Raw genomic sequence first — 12,676 nt, forward strand, 5'->3', positions numbered from 1 at the left:
TGTGCTTAACGTGAGGCACTTGTACACTGCATTATGATATCATATAATATAATGTCAGTTACAGTACATACATGTATTATCACTGATACACAATTAAGTAAGCAAGTACCAAGATGAGTTAGTCAGCTTCATTGAGAGAGGGACCTCAAAAGTTATCAAGACCTCAGAAAGTCTAGAGCCAGCTATCATCAAACCTAGCTGATACAAAAAGTTCAATTGAACTATTTAGGCTTAGCACTGGCTGAGAAAGAATGACTGTAGTTTTTTTCCTTTCTCTGTTTCAAATTGCACATATTATGTATGCAGTAAGTAATACTATTGTAAAGCATGTAAAACTCTTTATGTCAGCTGTAATCCTTAATTTGTGGACATTTAGAACTTTATTTCCCTTTGTCAGGGCTAAATCATCTTTTCTGTGTGCCTGATTAGGAATCAATGTGCCATCTCAGTACACATCTGAGAATCGTTCATGAAAAAAAGCAGGCTGCATTCAAAGTCAGATTAGATGTCAAGAAAACAGTCGCACCGTTTTACATTTAGAATGACAGATAAAAAACAGATACTAACATCAGCCCATTTTGAATTCTGTGCATTTAGGCTACAGGCAGTACATGCTGCTTCCTGTCGTTCTTGACTAACTGGTAAGGGTAACATTTCAATAGACTTAACCTAACTGTGGTTTGTTGTACTGTACAATCCTGTATTAGTATAACCACAATAAAATGGAATAGGAATGAATCATTTTAATGTAGATTAATGCAGCAGCTGGCTTTGATGAACGGGGGAGAACAGAAAACAATGGAGCCCATGGACAGTTACTCAAAGAGAAAGAGAGAGTGAGAGAGAGAGAGACCAGGTGAAATACTTCTATTTCATTTTCTCTCTTTTCCGCTTTGTACAAAAGAGTGAAGCAAGTGAGGACTGATTGGTTACACACACTGCACATCATCTCCTCATCATTTCACTGTGTGTGTATGTGATATATGTGATAAAACATGGTTTATATTAGAAACTTCTCACTACATTCAACTGCAGTGTAACAATCTAAGCACCCTATATATACATAGAAATGAATTACAGTTCAAATATTACAACTAAAGGCAACACACAACTGGTATGACTGGAATAGGCTGCATGCCCCAGAAATGAATATTATTGGATATTTCAGTAAAGCAGGAAAAATGTAAGGTTAACACAGTAACTTGGCTGGCTTTACATCACTACACTGTCCATGGAATCAAAAGACCTGAGCGATGGATGTAGTAACATTGTGTGTGTATGTGTGTGTGTGTGTGTGTGTGTGTGTGTGTGTGAGCTCTACAGTTCAGTGCTCAGGCATAAAGATGTGGCTGAATCAGCCCACAGTGACGTTAATGAGCGGAACTAGGTCATCTCAGCTGAGACGAACACACACAAACACACACACACACACACACACACACACGTGTGTATTCTCCCACACATTCATGAACCCAGCAGGCACGAAGGGACAGTGGTCTGGATGGAACACATGGAGCCCACGCATGTGTCACATGGAGGGAGTGAGAGACAGAAGAAAGGAGAATATATTTTTCCTCACTCTTTCTCTCTCTCTCTCTTTCTCTCTCTCTCTCTATCCCTCTATTTTTACCCCTGTTTTGTGGTCTTAATAATAATAAAAATAACAGTAATTATAATAATCATCATCATCATATGGACAAGTATTTTCTTCTTCTTCGCAATGTAATTATTATTATTATTATTATTATTATTATTATTATTATTATTTAAAGACCCATATCAAGGGAGTTTAAGGATAAAGACCAAGTTGGGAAATGGACAATTGAAATTTATTTTTGGTACATAAATCCACACACTATATTAAAAAATGAATATAATGTCAAAAATATATGTTGTAGACATATAGATATAGATAGAGAGATCTTTTTTGGCATTGTTGATATTGATGTTATGCTATTATAAATACTATTATGCATAAATCTGTCTTTAAGTAGTAAGTAAGGTCTAAAGGTCTAATTAAGTATGCATATGTCTTTCCCTCACTCATTTTTTTATACATACATATATAGTCATATTTTCCTCTCATATTCATATATATATATTATATATATATATATATATATATATATATATATATATATATATATATATATATATATATATATATCCATGTGTGCCAGTTGTAACTTGTAACTAGAACTTACTCATTCTGTATATATACAAAATGCCACTTTTAATGAATACTACAGTTTCAGAATTATTCAACCTCTTCAAGACAAACATCTTTAGTGATTAGTAGAGCACCCTGTTACTGCAAATAACCTGCAGCAAATGTGATGCACAGCCAGACATCAGCTTCTAGCCCACTTCTCATGGACAGTGGCTTCCAGTTCACTAATGTTACTGGGTTTGCGTGCTGCAACCATCTTCTTCACATTCCACCAAAAATTTTGTAAGGGTTCAAGTCAAGCAACTGTGACGACCACTCCAGAATCTTCCAGGACTTCTTATGAAACCCACCTTTGGTGGACTTTGAGGTATGCTTGAGATCATTATGCTTTTGGAAGGTCCAGTGAGGCCCAGGCTGTTGCTTTGTCACAGAAGACATGATGTTTTCTCAGAGAATTCCCTGATATTTGATTAAATCCATCTTGCGTAGCAAGTTGTGGCATATTCTTTGTTCTTCCGCCTCCAGACATGAAACTAATCCATAGTTTAATTGCTCCACAGAACAGAATCCCACAACTTTTATGGCTTATTTATTTGGTTTTGAGCAGACTTTTCTTGTGCTTTTGGATCAGTAGAGGTGTATGGGGTATGGAGACCTTGTCTTACTGTGCATACTGATACCTCAGTGCCTGTCTTTTGCGGTCACTCAAGGGTTTTTAAACACCTGCCTCCTTTAACTAAACACATACAACTGACGAAATAATTTGTAAAATGTATTTAATATAGATTTAGCAGTGAGATTAAGGAAGGACATCCCCACATTTTTGTTACTTAAATGCCTAAAATTAGAATCTGCAACCTCAGACATTTAGTTTGTTTTGCTCTTGTTTTTTGAAGATCCAATGGCGATATCCAAATAGCTTTCTCAGGCCTTCAGAAAGAGGGTTCTAGATGCATATGACTCTAGGAAGTGGTTCCAAAAATTGTAAGAACAATTAGAAATCAGCTGTTCAACTTAAATCAGGCCGTCAGGTAGCTCTTGCCATAAATTATGTTAAAGTAGAGAATCTACCATCAGAAAGAGACCGTGTGTTTTTCTGCCTTATTTATTGGTTCTGTATAGTTTCATGTTTTTGCACCTTACTTTTGCTGTTATTATCACTGTCATTAATAGTAGTATTAGTAGCAGCAGTAGTAGTGATAAATAATCTGATGTGTTGAATAAACCCATTATATGATCATATCATTCAGCAGTTACAATACATGTTGAGTGTGTGTGTGTGTGTGTGTGTGTGTGTATAAGTTCATGTTTTGCTGTAACAGATTGTGTTATGAGCCCGAGGCAGAAAATGAGGTGAAAGCGAACCACATAAAAAATGAAAGCTCAAACACACTGCTGCAAAAAGACCTGCATATCCTACAGCCCCGCATGCAGCAGATACAGTCTAATAGTGAACACGCTTACACACACACACACACACACACGAAGAAAGTGACACACTAACCAAGGCGTGTTCCATCGCTCTCTTTCCATTTCTTTCTCTGACACATAGCCCCCCCACCCACACACACACATTTGCCCTTGCACCACTGCCCCCCCCACACACATATACACACAAACACGCTGTCATTTCCACTCGCCTCAGTTTCATGCCCTGTAAGCAAACAGACCTTTCTGTGCTATTCTGACTAATGTGTTAGTGCACCTGTCAGTTTGCCTGTGTGTGTGTGTGTGTGTGTGTGTGTGTGTGTGTGTGTATCTGTGTGTGAATATGAATGCATGCTTTGATAAATTGCAGCTCTAAACTGATCAGATGATAAACCTGTGGTTCTTCACTCAATGCTGAACCGAGAGAGTCCTTGAGTCTCAGCACTGTGACGCTTTTGGGTAGCTGTCAGGAGCAATAGCCTCAGCAGCACTAGGGCTGATTTGGGGGGCTGTTGAAATCGACAGTGGAATTTTAAATTGACAGTAGAAATTAAAAGCTGCTCGGATGTTTAAAGCTGGTGTGTTGGTCTATTCAGCCGTATTGTCTCGCGCGTGGAGCGTTAGTGCTGAGCTTTCTGCACGTGTCCTTATCTTAAAGCCCCCACACACACCCAGCCCTCCGCCAATTACCGCCGCCATGGCAACTATCGGAGGGGTTGCCCCCCAGACACGAGCTGCCTAATCCACGGGCACACATACACAAAACGCGAGCGCGCTCACTCACAAACCACTCACAGACCCCTACCCACCGCCGCCGCCCACGTCCACCCCCAGCCTTAATTCATCTCTTTTCTACAACTTGCAGGAATAATCTTTAGTCACCCAAAGCTCGCTACCTCACCATGGAAACCTCCTTTGATGTTAGACGCACGTGCTGCTCAAGTGTCCTAATCTGCATCCTCGTGCTTTAGCAGCACAACTTCAAATACGATTAATTATCCGCCATAATTCAATCAAGTAAAATAAAAAACACATTTAAAATAAATAAAATAAAATTAATATAATAAATAAAATTAATATAATAAACTTAACGTATGTTTAATGAATGTAGAACTAATTATCTCGCTAAATTCTAAAGAAAGGGTTCTTCTTCTTCTTCTTCTTCTTATTTGTGATTGTATATATTTTATACAGTACAATACAATATATAATATAATGTCATAATAATATAATGTAATGCAGTAATGTAATGTAATAATATTTTTTGTTTATTTTTTATCTTTTGATGTCGATCATGATACTGATGTTGTTTCTATTACAAATTTGCAATATTATTGTGTAATTAATTTGCAATTATTGCAAGCATTATTATGCATTAAATTGTCTTTAGAAATGGCTAGCTATAACCAAAATGAGCCATTAAAAATAATTGTTACAGACTAGAACTGGAAATGGAATTCATTTTGAAAGGCGGCTGTGTGTGTGTGTTGGGGGGGGATTGGGTTGTTTGAGTGAGATTGGGAATGGCGAGAAAGAGAGGGATAGAGAGAGCGAGAGAGAGGGAGAGAGAGAGAGAGGGAGAGAGAGAGGGAGAGAGAGAGGGAGAGAGAGAGAGAGAGAGAGAGAGAGAGAGAGAGAGAGAGAGAAAGATTTTTACTTTTTCTGACCCAAAGTATTGCTCCGGGTTTCGCCTATGATGGGGGAGGGTGGCTGAGTCACATGCAGAAAGGATGAGAGAGAGAGAGAGAGAGAGAGAGAGAGAGAGAGAGAGAGACTCAAATGGCAGCTGGCAAAGTAACATAAGCGAACCATGAAAACATGCGGAACTTTCTCTGTCCTCTGGGTTGCTGCTATATTTAGAAGCAGAGTTGCATCTCTCCTCTTCTTTTAAGGTTAGGTCTTAGCCACGCGCACTGGACCGATATTTTTTGCACCACCACAGCACAGCTCATGAGTGTAATTAAACTAAATGTGAGATTAACATTTTACAGCCTTTGCGAATATTTGATGAAATGGTGATAGCTGTACATCGACACTCTTGAAACCAGGCACGGTAAAATGTGTTTCTGTGTATATCTTAAACCAAGTGAAGGCTTATTTATTTATACCCAAATCTGATTTGACACATGTATTACCCTAGATGTAACCTTTAAAAAAATATTGAAAATAGTATAATAGTGAACCGCAGTAGAAGGTAGAGCGTTGCTTTAGGTTTGTATGAAGTGAGGACTGAGGGCCCATGGCGCAGGCTCCCTCCTGCCCCTTTCCATTTAACTAAAAGTGTTCAAATCGGAGATGGCAAAGGCGTGGTCATGATTTCAGTGTTTGTGCTCAAATCACTCACAAGCCACCTCCAATGAAGAATAAAGACGCTAGGCTGTTGTCGTAGGAGTTGCTGACCATGGTGCTGAATCTGAATCTGTGACCTTCACACTTTCATCAACAACATTAAAAGCTATTTGACTGTCTGCTGTTGTGCTCGTATTTTATATGTGACTTTCATGCCACTCACTGAAAGGACTTGCTTCCATTTTGGGCACGAAAAAAAGAGCTCAGAGAGAAACTGAAGGGAAGCCAGCACTCGCAAACGATCAATGTATAACAACATTCAGAAAAGAAGACAATTATTGCATCCCTAAAATCTTAGTGGTTTTCAAAGGGTATAAAGAAGGATACAACGGTAGGAAAAACGCGTCGTAAAATTATCATTTACTCGAACGGCTACTCAAGTGTTTTAGAAATGATATATTTTTATGCACAAGCTCCTTTTATTATTCTCAGGTAACTGAAAATAGACATTTCTGTACACTATTCTGTACAGTATAATTGGATATTTTAAATAGATACACACACGCATATATGCTATATATATTGTTTGCATAATTAATTTCCCCTTTGCATAATTCATTTGCAGTATATATTTTTTTTATTATTATTATTACGAAGAATGCGTAAAATAATTGCACCATCTCTACGACAATGAAGATTAAGTTCTACTGCCAGCTTTGTTGGTCTATAAAAAGATCACGGCTTTCGTTCAATATGTCAAATATTTACACACTCGAACCCAAAAGCGTTTACCTATCTGTCCCTTGCACCCAAACACGCGATTGCTTGACCTGAGTGCGATATCACAGTCTTCTCTGTGGAGCTGGACCAAGCGCGCTCTCCGTGCGCCATGGCGCGCACGGGCTTCACAGAAAATGCGCCCATCTTCTTCCTTACTCGCTCCTACTTCGCCCCCCCCCCCCCCCCCCCCCCTTACTTGCGCGCACGCACACACACATTCGTGCGCAACTGGCATTTGTCACTGAGGGAGTAACACACACTGCGTGGGTGTGAGACGGAAAACCCCGAATCGGTCGTGTTTTTGAACAGCTAAACGCGTTTCTGCTCTCTCTGTTCACCTGCGCTCGACCTTGGGTGTCTTTGGAAGCTCAGTTGGATGCAGATGCGCATCGAGCTCCAGAAATGCGGTCGCGTATCTGAGAGTGTGACGCGTGCTCACGGACAGCGGATATGTCTGTAACCGGACTAAACAAGACTGCAAAGAAAATCTGAATAACAAAACAGAGAGGAGAAGAAAAGACATGCCTTTTGCACCAGGAATGGTAGAATTCGTCTGAATTTCTTCCACTGTTCATATAGCACAGAACTCTGTCTGGGTAAGACTAATTTCACACAGGTCTGTGTGTAGTTTTAAAACAATTCGTGCGCCGACATTTCATAACCACCATGGCTCATCTGATACGGCACAAAATCTCCAACAAGATCACGAACGCGATGAACACGGCCTCCAACAAATCTCAGGCAAAGGTGAGCGGCGTGTTCGCGCGCATGGGCTTCCAAGCGGCCACGGATGAGGAGGCAGTGGGCTTCGCCGAGTGTGATGATCTGGACTACGACTATAGGCAGGGCATGCGCATGGCCTCACTGCAGACAGACGAGGCAGGCGGGGAGGTGGACGGCGAAGATGGGCTGGACGGGGACAGCCGCTATCAGCGGGATGGCACGGGGCCGCGGGGCTCGCGCAGCAGCACCGGCACGTGCGAGGAGCTGGGCGAGCAGGACAAACCCAAGATCACCGCGTGGGAAGCGGGCTGGAACGTCACCAACGCCATTCAGGTATACATTTGAGGGTTATTTATTAATTTATTTATTTAGGGTGAGGGGGGCTGGGTATTCCCTTAAGGTCCATTTAATACCAACCTTAAGGGACAGTCGGACATTTAAAAAACGTTTAAAAAAGATTTCAAATAATTTAGAATAGTCCAAAAAGACAAAGGAAAACGGTTTTTTTTTCGTTTCTTTGTTTAACACTAAAACGATTTATATAAAACGATTTATCTAACAACTACGTGTTCATATTATGGAAAAAAGTCATTTGATATATCTATAAAATAAAAATAATCTCCTGAAATAAGATCAATATATTAAGCTAGTCTTCATGAAATTGGGAGTGTTTATTAATGTAGGTATTTATTATATTTATTGTAATTCATTCATTTTCTCTTGACTGGGTCTTAAGATTGGGTCTAGGCCTATTCCCATTGGATGTACTTTCCGTAATGGTCGCCTGGGACCGTTTTCTTTTATTTGGGGGGGGGGGGGGGGGGGGGTAGCACGACGTTCCCCATCGTGAGCCCAGAACACCCTCTCCATCATATCAAAGCCTTCTCGTTAATGGTACGAAAATAATATTAATATGTGCATCTTAAAAATAGGCTACTAAAGATCAATAATATATAAAAGTGGTTGAAATGGTGGTCAGTTCACATGGCCACTAGATGCGTCAAAAACACCTAAAAAATCAAGCAGGACACAAGGCCACAATCCTTGAGGAAGGGCAGTGAAAGGTTTTTCTCCCTGTCAGCCTCGCTCTTGCTGCGCTATCACGAAAGCCACCCCCCTCCCGCCCCTTTCCACCGACAACTAAAGGCCTCGCTTGTGTCTTTCCGCAGGGCATGTTCGTCCTCGGCCTCCCTTACGCCATTCTACATGGCGGCTACCTCGGCCTTTTCCTCATCATCTTCGCCGCCGTGGTGTGCTGCTACACGGGCAAGATCCTCATCGCGTGCCTGTACGAGGAGAACGAGGACGGCGTGCTGGTGCGTGTGCGAGACTCGTACGTGGACATCGCCAACGCGTGTTGCGCACCGCGCTTCCCCGCGCTGGGCGGCCACGTGGTCAACGTGGCGCAAATCATTGAGCTCGTCATGACGTGCATTCTTTATGTGGTGGTGAGTGGCAACCTGATGTACAACAGCTTCCCGGGGCTGCCCATCTCGCAAAAGGCCTGGTCGGTTCTGGCCACAGCCGCGCTGCTGCCCTGCGCCTTTCTCAAGAACCTCAAGGCTGTGTCTAAGTTCAGCTTGCTGTGCACGCTCGCGCACTTCGTTATCAACGTGCTGGTCATCGCCTACTGCCTGTCGCGCGCGCACGACTGGGCGTGGGAGAAGGTCAAGTTCTACATTGATGTCAAGAAGTTCCCCATCTCCATTGGAATCATCGTCTTCAGCTACACGTCGCAGATATTCTTGCCCTCCCTCGAGGGCAACATGCAGAACCCAAAGGAGTTCCACTGCATGATGGACTGGACTCACATCGCTGCGTGCGTGCTCAAGGGCCTCTTCGCCCTCGTGGCCTACCTGACGTGGGCCGACGCCACCAAGGAGGTGATCACGGACAACCTGCCAGGGGGCATCCGTGCGTGGGTCAACATCTTCCTTGTGTCAAAGGCCTTGCTTTCCTACCCGTTGCCCTTCTTCGCCGCTGTGGATGTGCTGGAGAAGTCACTCTTCCAGGATGGAGGCCAATCGCTTTTTCCTAATTGTTACGGGCCAGGCGGACAGCTCAAGTCATGGGGGCTCAGCCTGCGAGTGGCGCTTGTTGTCTTCACCCTGCTCATGGCCATCTTCGTCCCACACTTTGCACTGCTCATGGGCCTAACCGGAAGCCTCACCGGCGCCGGCTTGTGCTTCCTTTTGCCTAGCCTCTTCCACCTAAGGCTAATGTGGCGGAAACTTCTGTGGCACCAAGTGTTCTTTGACGTCTCCATCTTCGTGATCGGGGGGATATGCAGCATCTCCGGCTTCATCCACTCAGTCGAGGGGCTCATCGAGGCCTTTAAGTACAACATCCAGGATTAAGTCAGGGGAAGGCTGCTTTCCCAGCCCCGTCTCCAAATGCTCAGAAACTCTTCCTCTGGATGGCAATCAGCGGGCTCGCACTCAAATTCCCTAAATAAAAAAACTGGCCACTTCTTTGCTCTTACTTTTCTTGTCAAAACGTGCAATATCTCGTGACCTAATAGTGTAATGATGTGCTTGTTATAATTATTTATTAATCTGCTTATTTATTTACTTTGTTGACACGCGAGCAATAAAGCATTGAGAGATGGGTGCGCACAAACACCACTGAATAATTTCCAGTAATATGTACATACACTATAATGTACATACACTATATGTCCAAATGTTTGTAGATGTTCTCCGCTTAGGGAATGCAGCTGCTGTATATGGAAAAACATTTCTCCCTTTTTGTAGGATATGCAATCATTGTATCATCAAGGAATCATAGAACACATGTAATGAGTATTTTTAAGTTCGATGTATAAATGTACTATTAGACTTTGGTTGGGACAAAAATGTTCGGATGCGGTTTCACATGCCCATTTACAATCCTATGTTTTTGCCCCAGAATCAAACAGGCTGTTTTTTCTTTCATGATGCAATGTTAAATAACTGCCATCCAGCTGATTTTGGTTATGCTGGATGTTCTTTCACTGAAGTACACTGAGCAGTGTCACGTTTGTACCACAGTGTACCAAACTTAATTTCTCATCTATGTCAAGGTAAACACAGTGTTTAATTTTAGAGCACCTTTAACTCCTCAATCCATATAGTCTATATAGGGGAGCTAAGCTGCAAAAACAGAATGTGTTGCATTCTGTTACAACAACAATGCATTTATCCTTACATACCAACAAATTCAGTCTAAATTAGCTCCACTTATGCACGCTGACTTCATATTTCATTATTGTAATTATATGCATAATTGCAAGTAGTAAGCAGTAAAATATGCTAAAAGTAGGCCATAGGCTCTTTTAAGTCAGCATAAATCAGACATCTTTGGACATTCCCCTTCTCTGACAAGTTACACCTGGTATTACGAAGGGTATTTGACCTAGCTGAATGTTTTCGCTGGATGATAGGTGGGGGGTCAAGGTGGTAGTGGGAGATAACATTATTGCTTGATAATATTGTTCCACTGTCTGTTGTATCATGGTGACAATCAAAAAATCAGAAGGCAGTTTAGAAGCAGATGAGCACATTTATATTTAATGGAATTGTAAGGGAATGGGGATGTGAACCTAAACAAACAAGATAAACAAAAAAATGTGACCTTAAGGTGCACCCACTGCTTACACAGGTGTTCAGTCATGCACAAACAGTTTATATAACCTCCATAGGAAAACACTGACAGTAGAACGGGATGCTTTGGAGCAGTTGCACATGGGTCTTAGGTCACTGTGCATGTCCTGTGGGGCAATGGAACTGTGTTTTATGGAGTGATGGAGTCAATTAAAGAGCTTTGGGATAAGGTGAAGAGGTGTTTGTGATGCAGAACTAAGTATCTAACATTAATACCTGACATCACTTGTGGCTGAATACAACCAAATCCTCTCAATGTCCCAGTATTCTAGTGTACAGCTTTCCCATAAAACAAGAAGCCACAGCATAACCTAACAAGCCAAAAAATGCTCCTGATTTCAGGAGAAATGGTCTACAAATGTCTACAAACTTTTGGACATATAGTGTGAAATGAGTGCTAAAGGCAGGGATGCCCTGGGTGAACTTGTTTTTTAACACTACAATGTTCAATTCTAGGCCTATAAGAGTAGGTGGTGGTATATTTTTATGAGATATGGGCCTATTCAGAGAGCTACTGTTGATTATTTTTAGCAAATGTGTCCAAATGATGCAAGTGTATGTCAATAAATGGAATGTGTAACTAGTTAGAGTGAGAATGTGTGACAAATGAAGAGGATTTTTTACATTTTATTTGAAAATAGGTGGTGTGACTGTTGCAGTGCGCAGTGCAGTGGGGCTTAGAGGTTTTTATTTGATGGAAAGAGAAGGCAGAATTGAGGCAGCAGGAAAAATCCACAGCGCACACCAACCGTGCTCGCCAAATATGGGATTAGAAAAGAAATCATCCGTGTCAGAAATCCTCAGTAGCCTAATTTCTTCCAGTAGACCATATTACGTTAATCCCCCCAGCCCCCTGCCGTAGACGTTTCGTCAGTGTCTTAGGTGTTCAGCGTGTGTATCACATAATTCGTGAGTGAATATGAAGTGCAAGTATAAATGGCCTGTTGAGAAGTTAACTGAGCTGTGTGTTCAATGTGACCCAGATGTAAAAAAATAATAAGTAAATATAAGACATTAAAAATGCTCTTTCGAAAATGCGTACAAAACAAAAAATGATGTACTCATTTAAAGATGACAATAAATTCAATATTTTGTGTTTCATTTCTCTCTTCTGGCTAGTTGTGTAGTAAACAAATGGTCCTCAGCTGAACGCTGAACAAAGAATCACGTGGTAGGCTATTTGTGAGTGTGTGTCTCGGTGTGTCTGTACGTTGCTGTGGAGATTATTCTTCTGTAACCTGTGTTAAACTGCTTTAGGTAGAGGGAAATGTCCCCCTATAAAACATTGTCATTGTCCATTTACTGTGAGGCTAAAGAAGGCATGTGCATGAGTTTAGCATCCAAAGGATGACGATGGATAAACATTGCCCTTTAGTTACTCATTCATCTAAACCAAACTAGATGAAACCAAGACATGTTTGCTGCCACCCCATTAAGTCTAAACCTTTTTCCAGTAAATGTGAAGTAGACTAAATGTCTCAGTAAGCAGTGGGCAGTGCTATGATCTAAAGTAATTCCAGAATACATGAGTTGGTATGGAAAGGTATAGAAATATAGTCTGGAATATGTCACAAAAGGCTATGGGACTTACAACCACAGTGACAACCATTCTCTCTGAATGAAGAAACAGAAAACACCTTGATGA

At 41.5% G+C, this 12,676-nt stretch overlaps 1 protein-coding gene across 1 annotated transcript; it reads left to right on the forward strand.

Annotated features, from left to right (window-relative positions):
* The first annotated feature begins 6,956 nt into the window (after positions 1-6,956).
* Positions 6,957-12,055, forward strand: LOC140556910 (vesicular inhibitory amino acid transporter-like). The gene is made up of 2 exons (XM_072681018.1): positions 6,957-7,723; positions 8,560-12,055. Exons 1-2 carry the CDS (start codon positions 7,334-7,336, stop codon positions 9,745-9,747), a joined length of 1,578 nt encoding a protein of 525 aa, XP_072537119.1. The 5' UTR covers positions 6,957-7,333; the 3' UTR covers positions 9,748-12,055.
* Positions 12,056-12,676: the final 621 nt, after the last annotated feature.

This window comes from Salminus brasiliensis, chromosome 6, assembly GCF_030463535.1.
Source record: "Salminus brasiliensis chromosome 6, fSalBra1.hap2, whole genome shotgun sequence".
Classification (NCBI taxonomy): Eukaryota; Metazoa; Chordata; class Actinopteri; order Characiformes; family Bryconidae; genus Salminus; species Salminus brasiliensis.